We start from the raw sequence: 21,437 nt of genomic DNA, 5'->3' as shown, positions 1-21,437 counted from the left end.
GCTACTTCAATGAAATCCTCGTCTTCAGGATTCTTGTAGGAGACTATAATACTCAACACCACAGGCTCAACAGGAGCAACACCATCGGCATTTGCCACGTTGGTCAGCCTAATTCCGTTGACCACTGATCGCTGAGAAAACTTGGTCAGAAGCTTTGGTGTCTTTTTTCTGTCCTCCGTTACGGGCGCTGGTACATTCCAGGTTCCCGTGGTCTCATCAATAGTGGCCTCTCCCTCTGTTGTTTGTTCTACTTCCAGCCCGACCTGTTCGTCCATCGGTTCTAGGCAGTAGCCTGGAGTTGTGGACTCAAGTGGCACCGATGTGCTTACAGTGGTCAGCTCTTGCCCGGCAGCAGTTGTAACGGTGGTAGTTTTGACTTCTTCGGTTGTTGTGACGGCACCAGTGGTGCGTTCTCTCACGGTGGAATCAACCCTGGTTGTCTGAGTTCCTGAGGAAATAAAAGAAGGTTAATTTATCATTAACCAAGCTTCGTCGATCAGCTGACCCAGCATATCAGGATTCACACAATCATGACTAGATTTTATTTTTGGATGTTGTGACAGCACCAGTGGTGCTCTCTGTTACTTTGGAAATCACCTTTGTTGTCTGGGTTTCTGACAGTTTAATGGGAACGGTCAGCGGCTGATCGCTCGCAGGAGCTGCCGTGTTAACACATATTTCGAAATCAATTAGATTTTAACACAGCAATTTTAGTAGGTAGGTACAGAAATACATCTTTAATTAAATGATGATAATGGCTTAGGTCGTATAGAAAACCAAGAGAGATCATAAAAAAATTAAGGAGATTGATAGTCGTAATGTAAATGTCTGTCGCGTAAGTTTTGCATTTAAAATTAATTTTTGTTTTCAATTTTAGCTTCGAAATTCTTGAACGAAATTTGTTTCGCTCTGGGGGCTGTTTAGAATACAGAATGTTGATTCTACCGTTTGTTGACAACGCAGAAGAAGGAATTTTGTAAGTCTGTGTCGATGCTTCCTCGGTTGGTACTGTTGAGTGTAATTCACCTCTTGCAGGCGTGGCTGAAGTAAACCCTGGATTGAAAATGCAGCCACAAATTTGAATGGAAGAATAGCCAGTAACACACTGGATGTTCCTTGTGTTTATTTGATAGGCACATGACATTGTTTACGATATCGAAGGGTTTTCAATCAGACACAACATGAATTTGTTCGTCAAATTCCTATTCGGTCTTGAAAGTCACAAAGGTTCCCTGCTATCGTTGCCTCCTTGGCATAATGACTGTCAGCTTCATGTTTTCATGTTTTGTAAAAATCAAATTTCGACACTTTGAGTTATTACAGACACAATGTTTTTGTTTTATTTCCCCAACAATTAGTTCTTATCAAATCGCTTTTTCTGACACAACAAAGAAGTAGTGTGTACCTGAAGTTGTTGGAAGTACCTCCATTTCACCTGTAAAAAAAAAAGACAAATATACATTCCACTTTTCGTTTTTATGTCCCCTTTCTAACACCATTGTAGGCGCAGAGTCTGAATGGCGGGAGGGTAGGGGGGGGGGGGGGCTTGAAAGTGTTACGGGTGCATGGAGTCCCTTGGAGGCAAATTGGTTCAGGTCAAGCCTGCTATAATTTTAATCAGCGGCGTAACTAGGGTTAGGCTGCAAAAGTAACGAAGAATGAGTTATAAAAGATAGATTTTGGAATTAGTTGGACATTTTCATTTTGAAAATCTGCTTTGAAGGGTCTTTTGATAGACTTGGACCTTAAATGGAATCTAGAGGCGTATAGATCTACTTACATTGGTCTTCATCTGAGCCATCACCACAGTCATCACTACGATCACAAACATAGAGCTCAGGGATACACCTGCCGTTGTTACATGTGAACTCTGAACATCCAGGCTCTGGAGCTAAAAGGAATCAAATGAAATCAACCTTTTCTGACGACTTCTGCTGAGGTAACTTAAGAGTTAATTGTTACAAGAAGAATACATGTATAGGGCATACACGTGCACGTTTTGTTGCTTCTAGTATTACAATGGGCGTAGGATTATGCAGTACTCCTAAAGAAATTAAGAAATTAGTCTAAGTTTTATTATAACACCTCACTCACAGATTCTGTGCCTTGATTGGCCGAGAGCGAGTCAGACGGCATTCACTAATTTTGCTATCTTGCTGTGCACGGCAAAAAGACTACACCCGTAGTAACCAAAGTACTATACCCGTAGCAACAGAGTACTATGCATAAGAACCGGTATTGTGTGAAAATCATAAGGGGGTGCGTGTTGCGCGTAGTGTTCCCGAGCGCTAGCGCTACAGAACGGGGTTCAACAATTTCGTGAAGAGGGTAGTTTGGAAAATTGCAAAAAGATTTCAACTAATTCGTTTTCAAATGAATTACACTTTCATTGTATTTAGATTAAATTAATCATTTATCGCTTACTCAAGCAGAATATGTGGGACAGGTGTTATAAAACAAATATTGACTGATTCACCTCGTGGTGTTGTAAACTTTCTTCCCTCGGTGATCCATGGAGGTTTTTTTTTTCCAATGCTTCATGGATCACCTCGGGTGGCTAGTTTTACTACACCACTCGAAGCAGTCAATATTTGTATACTGTAACGGTTTTGAACATTTTGAATTTCTCACTTGAGAGTTGGCAGTTTCTTTCATCTTCCCCGTTCTTGCAATCATGCACATCATTACACAACTTGTCAAATGTGATGCATTCTCCAGAATCACACAGGTGATACTTGCAAGCTGCCAAAAAAAACATAGACAAGTCGCAAGTAAGAAGAAATCTGGAAAAGTCACTGTCGTTGCCTTCATCTTATATAATCTAAAGACAGTATACTTTACAGCCAATAAACATCACACGGGCGCATTAAAGAGCAAGTTTGATAGACCGATCATGGTCGACTAGTAGTTAATAATACTGCGATATAATTATGACTGTGCATTGATAACATGCTTCTTGTCATATCATGGTCAAAGCTAATATATGACACTTCTTGGATTGGCTGTAGGTTGATTGAAATTGATTGAATAGACTAGCGAAAGTAGGTTTTGCAAAGACAGTCGTACCACGGTTAGCGATAGTTCTCTCTCGATCTTGCTGATAGACAAATTTGATTGGTGTGCGCCCTCGACAGTTTCCCAACAGAAAGAGTAACTCAAACATTTGATTTAATGTTGGCTCTTCATGTTCTACAAAAAAACCCGAATGAATATAAATTCATCTTACTTACATTCACACAAGACACCAGACTCATCTGAACCATCATCACACTGTGGAAAACCATCACAAACTTGGCTGACAGGAATACACTGACATATGTCGGTACAGGTGAAGTTACTCTGACAGCTACAACCTGTGGGGGGGGGGGGGGGAGTGAATGTATAACTATGAACCAAGTTATTGTAATACATGGATACCTCACTGTGTATGTGAGGCATGTGTCTATTACAAAAGACAACGCCTGTCACATGTTTGGTAAAAGCTGAGCAGTTGGCAGAAATTGGAATGTGTGGAGTGCTTTCTTATCGAGCACGCCAACGGAACTCTCCACCACCTACTTCTTGAGAACATCCACCAGATTTTCGATGAACATGTTTACATCTTTCACAATTTTGGACTGAGATAGCCGGAAGTCAATTGTTGATGTTCAATAGCCAAAGGTTTGTGAAGTACATTTAGCTGTTACTGATGACATCCTAAGACACGATCAAGGAATGTCTAAGAACGCCCATTTCTCTTACCCTTTTCCTTAAAACAAAATCACACCTGACATATTATCTTATATTTCTTGGGAACGATGACATGTTCTCTCTGTATCATCTTACCGTCACAACTGGATTCATCGCTGCCATCTCCACAATCATCATGTCCGTCACATTGATGAATCAATGATAGACACATGCCACTGATGCGACACTGGAATTCACGTACACCACATTTTGGTCCCGGCGCTATTAATGAAAAGGATATGCAGTTTGATTCAGAATACTTCACAACTATTTGGAGGAGACTTTGTTCAATACTTTGTTTTATATAGCTGTTCCGAACTTCAAAAATATTTATTTATTTATTTATTATTTATTTATATATTTTGTTTTAAATCTTTAGACATGAAGTTAAAGGAAAAATGTAAGCAGGGGCTATCCGGAATGAACAAAAGTATAACAACTGTCATAAGAAGTCATACAGGTGTCTTCCTTATTACTTCATTGATTGTACTTCGTTCGTGTATCGTGAGGTAAGGCAAGGACACTAAACCAACTCAAATATTGAATCGTATATTATTGGAAAGCTTTTAGTCTACAATGTCAACATTCATTAACACTCCTCAAATGGAGGAAGTAGGCCACATCCCATTATACTTACTGCAACCATCTTCATCCGTAGTGTCGTTGAAACCGCAATCAAACACCCCATCACATCGATAATGGATCGGAATGCAATGACCTTGCCTACATTGAAACTCATCCATCTTGCACTGAGGTGACGCTACACAAAAAGACGCAAACACGCAGGTCATTTTCAAGACAGTTTTCTAATTTTTGTTCTAGAAATATCATGAATTGGTGACAAGGTAAGGGTTTCACAACAGTTGCTTTTTTGCTACCAGTTCCGAGTTTAGTGAGAACAGCTTCTTCATTTCTTAACTATGTAAACCCTGCTTCCAAATCCACACTTGACCGAAAAAAAATCTTTCAATAACAAGATAAGAACTCAACCCCTTCTATGTTTTTGTTTTGTTATAAAGTAAATAAGACGAAAAAGGAAAACTTACGACAGCTATATTCATCAGAATGATCAACACAGTCTGGTACCCGGTCACACAGGAAAACTCTTTCAATGCACTGTCCATTGGCACAGGTGAATTGGTCAGGACAACATTTGATTGCTAAAAACAAATAACACATCGTTTATTTAGCATCTTTGTAAATCTTCAACACTCAGCCGTAAATTTTGAAAGAACTAGACACATGTTCTGCAACTTCTATTGTTCTATTGAAAGTCTTTTATAATTTAAAATAGTTGATTTTACAAACACATAGGTCAACTTTACACCATTGAAATAAAGAGTGCTGGCAATTCAACACCTCTTGAAAAGTGCCCTCAGTGCTACACAGTTCCAACACTGCAACTTACTACAGTTGATTTCATCTGAACCATCCCCGCAATCGTCCGCTGTGTCACACGTCCAATCGTCGGGAATACAGCGTCCATTGGTGCACTCAAACTCATCCAACTTACAAGCCTTTCTCACACCTTGACAAAATAGTAAAAATTACCCCCAAATTGGAATTAGACAGACCAATAAGTCATAAGATTAAACATTGAAACTACAGCAGTGCATTATCTTTTGTTTCGGTAGCGGAAAAATGAATCTTATGTCACAGAGTTGTCTCAACCGTTTGATATATCACCGAAAACATGTCTGAAATTTGAAACCAAAGCAGAACTCTTTTCAACTCCCTCGTTAGTTAATTTTTATCTCATCATCGCCTTTCTTCTATTTAATAATAATAATAATAATGTTGCTTACCAGAGCATTGTTGACCAATACACGTAAACTTGCCGTTCTCACAGACACTGTGAAAATCAAATTCAGATAACAACAAAGATTGGCACAAATACAATTCAGATCTAAGTTCACCATTTGATGAACATAAACGGACATTAAGACCTAGTGATAAACTGAAATAAGGCCTAGGCTCCTTCAAAAACATGTTCTTGTCTTGATTTAATACCGCCCTCACTCGACTTTATATATTATAAAGAAAATATTTGTTTTTTTAGCTTTACCAGTTTTTGCAGTCAATGGTGATCCTGTTACCCGGTTGATATCGCACACCGTTATGTTTACAGGTGCAGTCACGAGCAGAAATACACCTACCATCTGAAGAGAAAAATAAGGAAACAAAAATAATAACCGAGTTGCAGCACCGAAATTCACGGACAATAATGCAGCTCAATAATAATCTTCTGAGCTTTCAAGGTAAAAGGGTTATGGGATTATGAGACCAGCGTTTTAGCCGGATGCTGAAAATGCACGCCTAACGAGCATCAATAATTTGCTCTAATGATCGGTTCTGCAGTAATTTGACAAACTCAACTTGGATATTTTCTTCAATAGGTCCCTAAAGCTATGAATTCCCAACACATTTAACCTGAACTTCCAGTGTTCTGCTGATTCGGGTATCGAAAGCTAGGTTGTTGACCCTTTGTTAGTCTGTAACTTACCGTGCTCTACGGTACCGTTTGGACAGTGACAACCTTCCACGCAGCCCTTACAGAAGTCGCAATGGATCTCTTCACTCAGAGAGTCACAGGTTACAGGGCAAATAGGTCCACAAGCTTTGTAAACGTAGCCATAGTCACACTGCATGGCTGCGGCGGAAAATTTGAAACGTAAGGTTAGATTGTATTTTGAAAGTTATTATTTTTATAAGGTTTGGAAAAAAAACAGTAGTAGGCTACTAAATGAGTATCGTACTTTGTAGTAATATTTGTTACATAAATTGCGTGGCCAGGAACTTTTTTAAGGTGATAATTTGTGTCGTTTAACCGTGACGCGAAAATTCTCATTATTTCAAAATTGCAGATTAGACTTACGGCACAAATCCTCAGATCGCCAGTGGATATGAACGCCGTGTCTGTTGCACTCTTCCCCGTAGGCTGCCAGTGCGGTGCACAGGCACTCGCAGTCGTACTCGGAATTACATCTGAAGTTGAAACAAGGAAATGTTTTTATTGAAACACCTCACAGCAGCATTAAAATTATTTTACGTCTTGATAAACACTCTTCCATTGGCAACCCTAAATCTCAACAAAATATGAACCATTTTGATAGAAACCTGCTAGAATATTTGGACTATTATGTATGGATGCTTACCCGCATGTATCATATTCACACCATTTCATATACATCTCTGGGTTAACAACTTCATGACACGGATGGAACTTCTCATTTCTCAAGATGTTGCATCGCTTCTTAGACCAGGTGAGACGGTTGGGATTCAACTGAAACAAATGATAAATGATGGAAATGCTGCTGTCTGCAGTGCACCTGTGATAATATTGAGCATTTCAGGAAACTGTACCAAATGTTTGACACAATCTGTAGCTATTGGTACAGTGCAACAATAATACATTATTTAGATTATTTGAAGACATCAATCATGAATGTAATCCACACGGTTAAGGTCCAATACTTTAGCTCTCAATCAATCTTACCTCACATTGATCTTGATGTTTCTTACTGTCTACATCAGCGCACGTAGGAATATCCTTCCAGCTATTACCGAACGTATCTGCCCGTGCTTCCTTCATACCATACCGACTGGTGAAATCATTCTCAGCATTATTATCGAAGTTACCACATAGACCGACCAAACTACCGGCGAAATGCGGAGAGACCTTGATGTACACACGAGTGGCTTTAAAATGAAGACACAATTGAAGAAGGTCATTTTATTAAGATGAAATTCACAAGTAAAACAGAATGACAAATCGCTTCGACGAAACTTTGCGTCTGAGTCTGTGTATGTCTTCTTACCTAATTTAATAACTAGTGATAAACCTTCTTCGTTACGTTTATGCAATTTCCGTTCACTTATTTTTAAAATAACTATTTTCAGCTGAGATTATCACGTGGAAAAATATTTAGAAATATATTGGAAAATACAACGGGTATTTGCAACATCTGCGAACTAGTGATATACCGACCACTGCAAAAACACTGTATACCTATAGAACATGCATGAGAAGTAAATGTGACAACTAACCTCCATCCCAGCGAACCTCAAGCTTGTCATCCCATCGTATTATGGTGAAGATCCCGCTCTTTAAGATCGTAATCTCGTTGTAAACTTTGGGAAGATTCACTGGGTTCTCATTCACGATCACAGCGCGTCCACGCAGGAGCTTGATCAGCACGCTCTTGATCTGAACGTGGACGCATTTGGTGCACGTTACGCCCTCAGTGCCGCACGGAACATTCTGCGTGGTGACGAGGAACGTTCCGTAAATCTCCTTGGTGAGGATGTAGCGACATTGCCCTGGGAAGGAGTATGACTTGCTGTCATAGGTGGAGTAGTGAGCATCCCCGACTGCCATGCAGGTTGCTAGTTGACAAGAAATAGATAATAAATAATAATTAACGAGAAACAACCAGGCAAGCAGACAGAGAGACGGATTGACATGAAACCGCTAAAGAAGAGAGTTTGGCAATCTCCTACCTGGGCATGAATGTGATGTGCAGTGCCAAGTTCTGTTGCGACAGATGCTGCAATCAGATAAGGAAAACTCGAAGTTAGAAAAATAAGAATCCTGTCAGTGCGGACACGATTTTTTTAAATCCCAAGACTTGTCCCCCATCGACTTACCAGTGATTACAATCATTGATTATGCTGGCTCCAGTCTCATATGATACTCCATTGTGTGTGCAGGGACAGTCACTACGTTCGACACAGACATTACCCTTGAAAAATGAGAAATGTAGTTCAAAGAAAATGATGAGAGAGATGAGAGTTTGGCAGAAAGATTAGATTGGAAGTTCACACACAGGCAAGATATTGGCAGGCTTACAAATCTGTATGGTAACTCAGTAGCTACTTCCCCAAATCGGTATCTTTTGGCAAAATGTTACTGCTGCAAAGGACAAAACAGGTCTGTTGTAAAATGTGACTTACATTTAGCAAAAGTCCTTCCGGACACGTACACCCTGGCGTTGTCTGAGGGGGACACAACATCATGCTGTTGAAGTTACTACAGGTGAGTTCACATTGCGACGCGCGCTCAGAAAACACCATGTTGTTCGGACACTCTAAGGTAGTGGTACAATTAGGTAGCATCTCACAGTCGACCGAAGCATTGGTACAAACGCTGCCACCGGGAAGGGAGTTGTCAAGATAGAATTTAAGGACGAGGGCATATATAGTAATACAAGTGACTGTGCCTTACGATATTAACCACGCCATATTGAAAACAACTTGCGTAGTCTTATAAACTAGCCAAAACATTTTCTATGGTTGACTTCAAATAAAAATGATTTGCATAAACGTGTCTGCTTGGGATGCTGCTTCCCCAAATTCAGAAGAAACAAGAAACTAAAAATGGAAATTTCACAGGGATCTCCTTGGCTTAAAGTCCTGAGTGATTAATAAATTATGTCCGTTCTCACCATGTCTGACACGGCATCTGAATCACCTCGCCTGCTTGATACATCTTGCCAAGATGAACACACTCACAGCTAGACACATCCACGCAGACATGGTGCTTATTCGAGACTTGGTTGTCAGGGCAACTGCATCCCGGTAAGCATTCATGGTCCGAGCAATGGTCACCGTAGGCGTGGTCACCACAGGTTTGACCACAAGCTGAGCCGCACTCACTGAAAACTTGACCAGTGGGACAGATGATTTCTAAAAAGATATATAAATAAAAATTAATTTTGTGTAGACAGATTGATCATGTGAGTTATTAGGAAAAAAAAATGATGGGTGAGTAAATTTAGACACCTTTCATGTACAATCATGATTATCTTACCGCAACTACCAGAGAGTGAGGAAATGTTCCTCCAGTTGTCAACAACTTGACCGTTGAGGGCGCACTGTCTAGCATATGATTGGACCACGCTGCACAGACACGCCTCCTTGTTGTCACACCCACAAACATCGGCCAAGCAGCTCTCACGATAGAACTCATCCTCCATGACGTAAGCACACTCTGCAAATACGTTATCGCGAAGCGACGCGCAGAGGCGCTCAGCCCGCGGTGCATTCTGGGAGTTGATTCCACAAGAGTCAAAGGCGTTAGACTCGTCTAAGTCCTCACAGTTTGGGTCACTTTGTAGCTGCTGATAAAGACGTATGGGTCTGATTCGATGTCTCCGCTGCGTGTGGCGAAGTCATTCTCCTGATTATAGTCAAATGAGCCACACAAGCCAACAACCTGCAGTAGGTGAGAAAAATATTTCAAACCTGCTCATAAAATATGATCCAAATTTCCAAAAGTTCCGACAAATTGAAAAAGTCCTCCTAAACTATTAACTCTTTACAAACTCCTTATATTAAAGACCTTGTCTAAAAATGTACTTAAGATCGCGCCTTAAGTTGGAAGGGACTAGCAATGAAGGCAAGTAATGTATTAAAACTACACCTGGCAATATCTTCAGCAGTAGCGCTTGATAATCTTGTTCTAGTTCAAGTCAATATCTTGCGACATTTTTTATAGTTTATACATCACCTCATATTTGTAATCCGCTTCCAATGTCATCTCCACACTCATCGAGCCATCCCACATCACACGGAACCCTGCGCTCTCAAACACTACGAAGACCGAAGACGCTCGAATGATGTTAAACTCTGCTGAATGGTAAGGCAAAATCACTATGTCTCCATCTATCTGAACCTCGTGATTCCGGTGGAGTTGTGCCGTGGTTCTACCGACAGTTATCTTGAGGTAACTAACGCAGGAAACAGATCCATCACTACCGCAGTCGGCAAACTCAGCTACGATGGTGAACTTGCCTTTGGCTTCCTGTAGAAAGAATACCGAGAAAATAAGAGTGCAGCTCATTCATTATAATTGAGATGTCCAAAGATTGAGAATTTACCAATCAATTGAACACTCCATAATTTATGACCAATCACAGTCGTGGTTAGTGTCCTGCAAGAGAAGGAATTGCGCGCATTTGCGTATGACGCGCGCGCCTTGAATATGTAGTGTGACAGTGAATTGGCCTTAATGGATCGGCCATCAGGGATGGTTAAGGTTTCAGTCTTACCTCAACCAAGGTGTATCCGCACATGCCGTGGAATGAATATTCATGTTTATCGAAGGTGATGACGTGGGATGCTCCGATGACGTAACAGGTAGCATCACAGACCTCGTGAGTGCAATCCCAGCGACCTCCTTTCCAGGTGCTGAAAGAGTTAGAGATAAAACATGTAGCCATCTCACATTTCTCCAGCATCTGATGCAGGCGAAGGTATAATAGAAACAGTTTATACATCTTACCATGTATTGCAGTCTTTCTTGATGATATCTCCCGGGTGATATATTCTCCTATTGACTACACACGAGCACTCCTCAGCCGTGACGCACCTATCTCCCCCGATATCCATGTATAAGTCATCCGGGCATTGACAGCCACAGACGCAAGTGTCCGGACAGTCCATGTCATGTCCGTAGTTGAGGGACGCGCAGGTCTTCGGACACGCTGACCCACAGTCTTTGTAGATCTGACCACCGGACACGATTTTGCTGAAACAAGATTGAAAAGTGGTAGTTGCTCGTCGTAAAAAAAATTCTCGAAAAGAACGGGATTTTGGTGGAACGATCTCAGATCATGCGAGTATGAATTATGAAAAGCACAATCTAGTTACTCTGTGTCCAACCAGTGCTTAGCGATTTCTACTCACCACAAAAACCATCTTGTCTCCAATCGACCGCAATTCCAAGACTGGCACATTCACGAACGTACGCTTCTAAAGATGAACACAGAACGGCCTGGTTGTCTGGATCGTGCAGGCAAAGATCATACAGGCATGCATCGTGGTACAGGCTGGGATCGACCTGAAATTATTTAAAAAAAAAATGATTAAAAATGGGAATTGGTAAAATGATTCAATAATATAAACAAGCATCAAGCAGACTAAGCGTAAATCAGCGTAAATCAAGCGTAACTCAAGGAGACGAACGACCAAATCACATTTATCGACTTATTGACTGACGCATTGATTCACTCAGCAGCGGAGCAATCTTAGCAAGCAAGTTCCCAACCAGCAGAAGTCATTAGTTCGAGTCCCACTCAAGCAAGCTCGTGAAATTTTCTGTCGAGTACCCAGAAAGCACTGAGAGTGTTCCGTGCTTGTAGCATCTGTCGATGCAGGGCAAAAGGTAAATTTTCGCCATTCCAGTACCAATCAACTGACCGTCCAACGCAGAAAAGGACGAAGAAAACATGAAACAGCCCGCACAGACATGACACACATTCAAGGAAATAAACAACCTGATTCAGCAGACACAACAAGAGAACAAGTAACTACATAATCCATGTTTCGATCAAGAATCAAGCATGAACCAACCTGTAGGTTACAGACTGAGAAAGGTTCCTCTCTCATTCGATCACAATGCTTTAAAGCATCATCAAGACGATTTTCGTATCGTTGACAAGGATGACTCCATATTGTAGCTTTCTCCGTACATTCCTAATAGAGATCAAGTGTAAAGAAAAATAAGCTTTTTTTTTACAGCAGGACTGTTCTAACAGAACAAAAATATAGAAAAGTTGATAATGGACAAGTTCTTCTCAGAACTAATATCAACAGTAGTTATTACCACATGTTACCGCACCGAAACGATACCATAATGATTATAAAATGTTCGGACATAAATGACGATTTCCCAAGAAATAGTATAGAGTTGTTACTCGTCAAAATTGGAATCCATTAAATATATAATTAAAGGAAGTAACATGAATAAATAGGCTTACTATCAACAAAAGCTTGTGTTTGTTTTTTTTGTAAATCTTTAAGGTTTTTTACCTGATCGTCCTCCAAAGTCCAGCTATGTCCGAAGGCGATCGGGTTGGTTGCAATGCTTTTATTCTTGGTCATCAAATCATCTGTGAAAAAAAATCAAAAAACAGCATTAACAAACTTAAGTTACTACTTTCATTTTGAATTTTACAGAAAATTAACAACTGATATCATTCATTGAAAGTCTGTCATTGGTCCGATTTTGTTTGCTGAATTATCTTTATATAATAAAATCTATCGTCACAACATACGTTTTCTGCCCATGTTTTTAAGACACATTTTTATTTTACGACATTTAAATACTGAGTAAGACATTTTGTCATTTGAAATGGAACCTGAATGACTCACTATCTGGTTTGCCATCGTAGTCTCCACACAAGCCAACAGTTGACGCCATCAGCTCTTCATTTAGTGTGACGTAAACGGTTGATCCATTATCAAATTTACTCCTCCAACCAGAACCAGAATCAAGGTAGAAGAAATCACCCTCCTTCTCAATCGAGATACCTGGACATGAAAAGCACATCGGCATTTATTAGAGTGATTGCCTTGCCCAAGGCGTTGGGAGCGTTGCCTGCAGTAGAAAATGGAAACGAGTTTGCCAGTCTCATACAGGATATGGAAACAATATCAATTGATTCGCAAAAGTAATTAAAAAGTTAAAACTATACCGATACGTCAATTTACCTTTTGTCTGAAAGGGAACTGATTCGATGATTTTTCGATTGAATGCAATCATTCCCCCTTCAGCTTCCAAGGTATCTTGATCAAGCTGGAACGTCAAACGCTGAAAATGAAAATAGAAACAAGTAAAGTACTCATTTTTTTAACCAATATTTATGAGCAAGACTACTGACAAAATCACAATTCGGAGCATTGTATACTTGACTATTTAACTAAATTTTTGGAATTCAATTTCGATTCTTTATATATAATCTTTTAATACCTTATGATTAAGCAAGTTATTCCTCCAGCTCACCTTTTTGCAGTTTCAGGTGTATGACAATGCAAATTACTGACATGCACACTCCATGATTGTCCTATATCAGCGGACAGCACGTATTTGCAGGCGCCGTCGAAATCGAATCGTCGACCGTCAAAAGTCCGGTAATGACCTGCGCTCCATACCATGCACGTTGCGAACCGAGGGCGAAAATCCGCTGCTGATCAAAGAAATCATTTAGCCTTTGTTAAAACATCAAATATTGAAGCTGAGTATGAATGATTAAGAAGAAATGTTTCTCCAACCTGCCCTTTTTATTTGAGTTACCATACGACTTGCATTAAGATGACTCTATCCCTTACTCTAATGGACTTCAATGTTATTAATTTTGAACATGGTTTTGTTTAAGATTGTTTTGCCTGGTGGAAATCTTAAACCACCCATATACCTCGCCATATCATCTGTCTGGATAGGCTCCTCTTCATCTAGAAATATAAAGAAAAGTTTAGTATTTTAATATATGACGATATTTAATAACAAAAAGAACCAAGTCTAAGAAAATGAGTCTGAATATCACTGAAAATTAGTAAAAAAGAAATACGTACATAATTCTCGAAGAAATTAACCATTGTATATTTATGTATTAAGCGATCCTAACGCATTCACTGGCAACATAAGCGCAGATTTTGATAATAGTCATTAGTTACAGGCCATTGTCTTACCAGAACGTTCTTCGCATTGGTCACCCTTAAACCCGTCTGGGCATGCGCATTTGTTTGGCGCCACGCAGGATCCCGAGTTCTTACAAGCGATGGTACAAATTGCTGTGCAAATAAAAACGGAAAGATTAAAGTTCAGATATCTGTATATTTTTTTTTCTTATTGTAGTTAACCAAATTTTGACAGTGGCAAAGGTTTTCTCGAATGTCAATTTATAATTTTTATTTGACCACAGAGCCAAACGGATGAGTTCTTTCACTTTTCCTTTCAACTCCTACAACTGAGTACGTTGTGTGGTCTTCAAAGCAAAAAAAATAAAAATCCGTGTCAGTGATTCTTACGCTGTTCGCAGAGCATTCCTTCCCATCCATCGCAGCATTTTCTTCGCGCTGTCTCCTCACGTTTGATGATTTTCCGAGCAGCGGGCCTGTGGGTCAGAATTCAATCATCAAAACTGAAGATAAGTACAGGTTGTTCAAACTTTTAACTTCTTGATTTATTGAAAGAAGCAAAGTGGACAAATAATTAGTAATCAGACCAAATTACTATCAATACACCTGTAATGTTTGCCGAAACTCACATGCAGTTCAGCCCACTGTAAACACGCACAGCATGACCAACGAGGAAATCTCGAATTAAAAACCTTGCTTCATTTTATCTCGCTCGGACTTACTTAAAAACCGGGCATTCTGCATCAGGATCTTCCTTATCCACCCCTTTTCCTTACTGTCATCTAGCAGGTAGCCTTGGCCTAGGTATCGACTCAGCTCTCGGCAAGGAATAGTCAAATCCTGGCGAGGAACCAGGACTGACTCGTCTTTGGTTACCGTATCATCACAAAAATGGGTTCTGGGGAGGAAAGAATTAAGTCCTAAATCCAGCACAAATGCACCAAAATCCAGCTGAAAATACACAATCTCAAACCAAAAGACAAAAGAACAGACAGACTTTCAGAACCAAAAATCAGCACAGCTATTTCAAATATATAATGCGATACTTTATTTAATTGACGGTCCTTTTCACAAATAAATTTCTTTTAAAAAGGTATTTGTTTATAATTTCCTTCTAATGTTAAAACTGTTAAAAAGAATCTATATTTTGCTTTGTATTTCTAAAATAAGAAATAAAAACTCACACTTGTTGGCCGCTATCGCATGGTAACAGAGAATGTTAAACACCAAAAGAAGAAATTGTAGAATTTCCATCCCTTCACCACGAAGTCCAAGATACTACTGAAGCAGCAGGCGCCCACTCTGTGGCTAACTTATGGCCATTGATTACTTAACGACATCATTTCAGATTTACGTAAGTTTATGTCTTTAATTAAATAGCACACATTTTTATAATGCAGATATCATGTCATTATACAACGGCAATGTTAGACAAAAGTAATATTTTATTGAACGAAACAACAGTAACAGCTTGAAATTATGAGTTGCTGCACCGGGATATGTTTGACATATGATTTTTGTAACAATAGTGAAGGTCACACAGTGAGTTAACAACGGATGTCACACGCACGACTGTCGCACGCAAGGAATTAACACACAATAGACCGCGCCATTGCATTGACAAATCTTAAACTGAAGTGGACAACAGCTTGAAATAAGTGCCGTGGTTTACGTTTATGAATTGAAAATGTGAATGGCATGCAAATGTAGGTCTACGGAAATTGTGCTGACTAGGCCAAAAAAACACACAAAAAAAAAGTCCCGTAATCTAAAAAGTTACATTGATTCACAGAGGAACGTGTGATGGCGCTTTTTTAAATTTGGCTTGGTGATGAGAGAGGGCTTTACTTATTTAATAAAAAGGTGGGTTTTTTCATTAAAGGTGTTTTTATTTATAAAAATTAAAAAAGTGCAGACTCAGATGTTATTGAGTGGAAAATGAGTTGATCTCAAACAATACTTCCTCCTTTTTTATTGCAAAAAACACATGAGATCACATACATGATTATCAATACGTAAATCGTGTCGTGTACAGAGGCGTAGCCATCGGGGGGGGGGGTGTAAGGGGGGTTTCTTCCCCGCAATATTCTGTAAAGACTACCCCTACCCTTTTCATTAAAGTGTCCTTTTTCACCAGCGCTTACCCCCACTTTTTTGAAGAGTGCTATTTCTATTTAACGAGCACCTTTTTTTACCAACAGCCTTTTACGAATGACCAATATGTAATTTAGCGCGACCGTCGGCAATGATGCCGTCCTGAAAAGCGTCATCGAGTACATCAAGTCCATTTCGCGCGGCCGTCGACAATGATGCCGCTCTAAAAAGCGTCATCTATTGTCCGATAGTGTGCTTGAATAGCACTCTAATTGGAAGATGGTACCTGCCCCCCCCCCCCCCGTTCTGGAGCAAAAACCCTGTCTACATTTGAGCACGAATGTGTACGAGAGCCCTTTACAAGAACTTTTTAACACCCCCCAAAAAAAGGACCTTGCTACGCCTCTGATGTATTGATGAACACGTTGCATCACAGCACTTGAAGATTTCGAGCCATCACCTAGCAACCGAATTTTGTCACAAGCAATTTATACCTATCGTTGTTGAACTTTGGACACAAATTATATAGATGAATTGTGGCAGTGGAAAAAGATTAGGAAAATATATCGGCAGTATTGATCAATCCTTTCAAGGCATATTTATTCGGGGTCACTTAATTGGCAAAGGCTGGGAAAGAGGAAAGTGATCAATTAAATTAACAGCTTCCCCTGACAAGATTTCGATATGTCTTGCTTATTCAAATTGACCTACAAGGGAAATGTCGCAGGAATCATTATTGGCCCGCTTTGCTAGATGTACGATGTCTCTATTGACGTCAGCTTAATTGCAAATTCAGCCAATGTTATGAATGCAGGGGAATAAAAGAGGGGAAATGGTTCGATGATGTATTCTGGTTATTTAACCACTAACGGAATTAAGGTGTGTGCGCATACGCGTCATAAATCCCAGGGTGGACCAACTCTTATTAAGCACTTGACACGTCTGCCAGCCTTTCCTGATATGGAGATAATGTTCGTGAAAACATTTTAAACAATCGAATCCGTAGACTAGCATATAATCAGTTGACACCATTTATTGCGTTCATAACAGGATCGTTTTATTTAGTTATATTTTTGCAAATTAGGTAAACTTACAGAGAGTGAGCCACAAACTCAGCATTTTACGTGCCATGATGCTTCTTACTGAAGTTAATAATTAAACTCGAATTCTTTGTCGAGTGTTTCTAATTTGGCACACGATCTGTAGTTTAACTTCGCTAGAAACGAACGCCATTAGTTCGTTTTTCAGTCCACACTCTATTTCCGAATATATTATTCAACTACAAGAAATAAGTCACTTTATTTCTATTGACAACGGCCACCTCAAGGCATTACATTTGAAAAATAAAGTTTCGAAGTATTTTCAATTGTGGTAAGAGGCAGATGAAATGAAACTTCAAACAGGAGAACATACAATTCATTCAATCAAACAGGAACAACGATTACACTTGCCTAAACCTGCTAGTTTCTTGACTTTCATCCGTATCACTAACTCTTAAACATTCTAACAAAGTTTTATTTAAATATAATTCCACTAAAACATTAAAAAGGATCAGCCACATTTAAAGCCTGCAAATCTGCAACCCATGTCTTTGTATCTATGCCAAAAAGACCAGTGCTTTCATTGTTCGGTTACTATTTCGATAACCTTGAACTGGCGCTAGATTGAGGAATATCTTTCCATCGACATCGAATCATATAGCCGAATGCTTCCTTGAAATCTGGATGTGACGTCGCGTAGATAATAGGATCAGTGATACAGTTAAAGTACACGATGGCGATTGCGTAAGGAGTCATTCGAATGCTCCAGTCATATCCAAGCGGCAGAAAAGAAAGATGAAGAGAGTCGAACAAATCACAAACGCAGCAACCACATACACAAGGTTTTTGGTAACTTTAACCTGTCTCTTCCATAGATTCTTACGCATGGACGAGTCCGAGGCGCTTACCAGGCCTGAGACTGAGTTGACTTCATGTTGAGCCATACGGCGAGAAGTCTTGACCACGTAACGGAAGATAGAGCCGTAACAGAACCCGATCGTGATGAGTGGGATGGGAAAGTAGAAAACTCCCACAATAACGCTGTGATGAGAGGAATAAGGGTTTGCTTTGACCCAGGAGCAGCTACTATAGCGAGGTTCGTAGCCAAGTTCACCAAAACCAGTCAGTGGGGGAATCAACGTAACACACAGCGGCATTAGCCAGGAAAATATCACCATGAAGATGATGTTACGACGAGTGTAGATGCGACGAGCAAGGACTGGCGACTTAGTGATACGTACCCATCGATTCAAAGCTATGAGGGCCAAGTTCGTCACGCTACATCCCGTGCTGATAATGATGAAGATACTTGTCACCGCACACAGCCACTCGGCTTGTGGGAGCGGCCAGCCATCTTCGCCCAACACAGCCACCACCTCCCAAGGTAGACAGACGCATGATATCAAATCACTGATGCTGAGGTTGATAACGAATACGTTGGTGACTGTACGGAGTTTCTTGGACAATCGAACAGCTATAATGACCAGTGCATTACCAATAAGTCCTACGATAGCTGTAGTGGTGCACATAGCGGCAATGATTTGCCTCATAGAGTAGGACGAATATACAAGAAAAGGTGCTTCTGTCGTCTCAAAGAAACTGTCATTGAAAGTTGAGTTTTCCATTTCTAACAGTCAGAAGATGGCTGCATGAGCTAGTCAGGAAAAATGTTTGCCCGTGATGTTCGCACTGAGAGTACGATCTTGCGATACCGGTTCGTCATTCAGGGATACAAATTCCAGAGCCCACCAACAGAAACCTGGAAACTAAACTGCGCTCGTTTTCCTCGACACAAGCTTAACAATAACTAATTGCATTCAGCGTGGAGTGTGAATGACATAGGGGTCTGCCTATATGGATGCCAACGAAGTGATTCGGACTGAATATGACACGTATACCCACACCGAACCACCAAGCGATTAGTAACGAAGTGAAATGCTCGCGCCGTGTATCCTGGATCATATTCTGAAGACGTACGCGAATAGTTTGCAGTGCTCGCATGACAGACAGAGAAAAGAAATTGTATCAATGATTAACAACTCCCTGTATATCAAACGTTTGAAAAAGGTCACTTTGAAGAGCCAGCGTGCATTATCAATCACCTCCTTATCACTTAATAGGTCGAATTTTATTGATCACTAGCAGAAACAATGACAAAAGAGGGACACGAGATATAAATGTGTTGGCTATGTCACTTCTCTTATTTAATAGGTTGTTTAATGTTGGGAGAAAGCTACCTATGCTCAACGACTTCTTATCAATTCCGTCTACTGGCGTCGACTTAATTGGCTACAATTCAGAATGAATTGAGAGTAATAAAGTGAGTGCTCTTACATCAGTTCTCCTTCAGCGGTGAAAATACGAGACATTGATATCAGCGGACACTCTCCTTGTGTTTCCGTTTGTTTACAAAACAGTCCCAACCGTATTTATTTCACAATCGAAGGTAAATCTTGTTCGTAAAGAGAGATAATTATCGAAATTCCAACGACGCGGAGTATTGAATAGAAAAGATACGAGTTTATTAATTGTCCCTGATTTATTGTATAACAGTCAATAAACAGTCAAAGTTATTTTGGTTCATGCATGTTGAAGGCTTCGTATTAATAAATTTAACTTGTTCCCAGCAAGCCTGATCACAGCAGTAAGCACTTTATTTTTCTTGCATTACAACGGAAAGTGTATCCAAAGGTTTCCTTAAAATCAGGTGTGATGCGGCGTAGATGATGGGATTGTGGCAGATGTTAAAGCACATGTCGATGGCGGCTGCGTAAGGAGTCATACGGATGCTCCAATGTAGCCTAGAGGGATAACAGAAAAGGCAAAGGGTGCAGTGCAGACGACGTAGGCTAAGACATGTTTTTTTTTCTTTTGAACTGGGGTCTGGTTGAACACATCATTTTGATGACAGGTTTTTTTCTACTTTGTTTCTCCTTGACAATCCTGTTTTTTTCAAAACATTTTTATCACATTGAATGTCAGAAGATGTAAAATAAATGAAATAAATCGATGTGGACGAGATTGTTAGTGACTACGTGGCGTTAACTATCTTCATACGAAATAGTGGGTTTTTTTCAGCTGGCGATTACATATTAACTCCCATAAAAGATCGGAACCATATTGTGGAAATTCTCACTCGCCAGTGGCGCACCCAACGGGGGAGGGCACGGGGGCTTGATTTTTTTTTTTTTATTGGTCAAATTATCTTTAGTCCCACGATTTGACCGTGGTAATAGGTATGTGGCCTATTTTCGAGTAGTATTAATAGGATGTAAATGACGCCATCCTGGTGCGCCACTGTCACTCGTAGACGCAATAATCACATTGCCATTGCTTTGTTTGCTGATTTTCCATAAAACAAATCCAAATATTATTTCGGTCAGTGAATCCAATGTTTCATCACTCAATTCTATATATTCATTTTGGGCAAGCCTGACGTGGAATATCCTTACATTTACACCGCACCATGCATCCAAAAGTTTCCTTAAAATCAGGGTGGGATGTGGCGTAAATAATAGGATTGAGAAACGTGTTAAAGTTCATGATGGCTGCTGCATAAGGAGTCACGGATGCTCCAATCGTATCCTAGAGGTATAACAGACACACTGAATGGCAGAAGGCAGATAATGTAGGCTAAGACGATGTAGACGAGATTCTTAGTGACTGCAATCTGCCTCTTCCAAAACCTCTTTCGCATTGCACGCTCAGCTCCACTTATCACGCCCGAGACACTTGGAATGTCATGTCCAGCTACGCGACGGGACGACTTGAGAACGTACCGAAATATTGAAACGTAGCATGGCACAAATGACGGTAAACTGGATTGGAAAGTGCAAAACGCCAATCCACAATGTGTTTGAACGAAAGAGGTACGAGGGTGTCCTTCACACAGGAGCAGGAGCTGTAGAGCGGTTCGTATCCCATCTCTCCAATGCCGATCAAGGGTAAAATCACCGACACAAAAATAGGTATAATCACACGAGAAAGCGACCATACAAGCGATGTTTATACAAGTGTAGACGCGGCAAGTCGTGGCACGGGATTTAGTGACACCAATCCACCTGTTGACATGCTATGAGCGCTAACATGTTGATAGTACAATTGTTGCCAATAGTTAGCATGACGACGTCAACTGGCAGATCCAGTATGCTTGTG

The 21,437-nt window shown here is 40.2% G+C and overlaps 1 protein-coding gene and 2 pseudogenes across 1 annotated transcript; all 3 read right to left on the bottom strand.

Annotated features, from left to right (window-relative positions):
• Positions 1-415: 415 nt before the first annotated feature.
• Positions 416-14,554, bottom strand: LOC119719681 (SCO-spondin-like). Its single transcript, XM_038189175.1, has 25 exons — positions 14,539-14,554; positions 14,200-14,301; positions 12,883-13,041; positions 12,541-12,620; positions 11,478-11,569; positions 11,012-11,257; positions 10,779-10,917; positions 10,238-10,531; positions 9,827-9,943; positions 9,539-9,773; positions 9,174-9,414; positions 8,230-8,276; positions 7,777-8,115; positions 7,226-7,428; positions 6,885-7,012; positions 6,605-6,714; positions 6,233-6,379; positions 5,886-5,888; positions 5,138-5,257; positions 4,367-4,489; positions 3,826-3,951; positions 2,632-2,742; positions 1,781-1,891; positions 1,425-1,435; positions 416-448 (listed from the first exon to the last, which is right to left on the bottom strand). Exons 1-25 carry the CDS (start codon positions 14,552-14,554, stop codon positions 416-418), a joined length of 3,333 nt encoding a protein of 1,110 aa, XP_038045103.1.
• A 3,248-nt stretch (positions 14,555-17,802) lies between these two features.
• On the bottom strand, positions 17,803-18,907 carry LOC119719850 (annotated as a pseudogene).
• Positions 18,908-20,559: 1,652 nt separating this feature from the next.
• Positions 20,560-21,437, bottom strand: part of LOC119719680 — a 17,346-nt pseudogene continuing 16,468 nt past the window's right edge.

Source organism: Patiria miniata, unplaced genomic scaffold (assembly GCF_015706575.1).
Source record: "Patiria miniata isolate m_02_andy unplaced genomic scaffold, ASM1570657v1 HiC_scaffold_8, whole genome shotgun sequence".
In the NCBI taxonomy this organism is placed as follows: Eukaryota; Metazoa; Echinodermata; class Asteroidea; order Valvatida; family Asterinidae; genus Patiria; species Patiria miniata.
This window is presented reverse-complemented; position numbering and strand designations above follow the sequence as displayed.

Excerpts from the sequence above, each read along its gene's own strand:
- LOC119719681 (XM_038189175.1), bottom strand. Across the intron at positions 10,532-10,778 it reads GCGGATACACCTTGGTTGAG|GAAGCCAAAGGCAAGTTCAC; the intron begins GTAAGACTGAAA and ends TTCTTTCTACAG. Across the intron at positions 1,892-2,631 it reads AAGAAACTGCCAACTCTCAA|CTCCAGAGCCTGGATGTTCA; the intron begins GTGAGAAATTCA and ends GATTCCTTTTAG.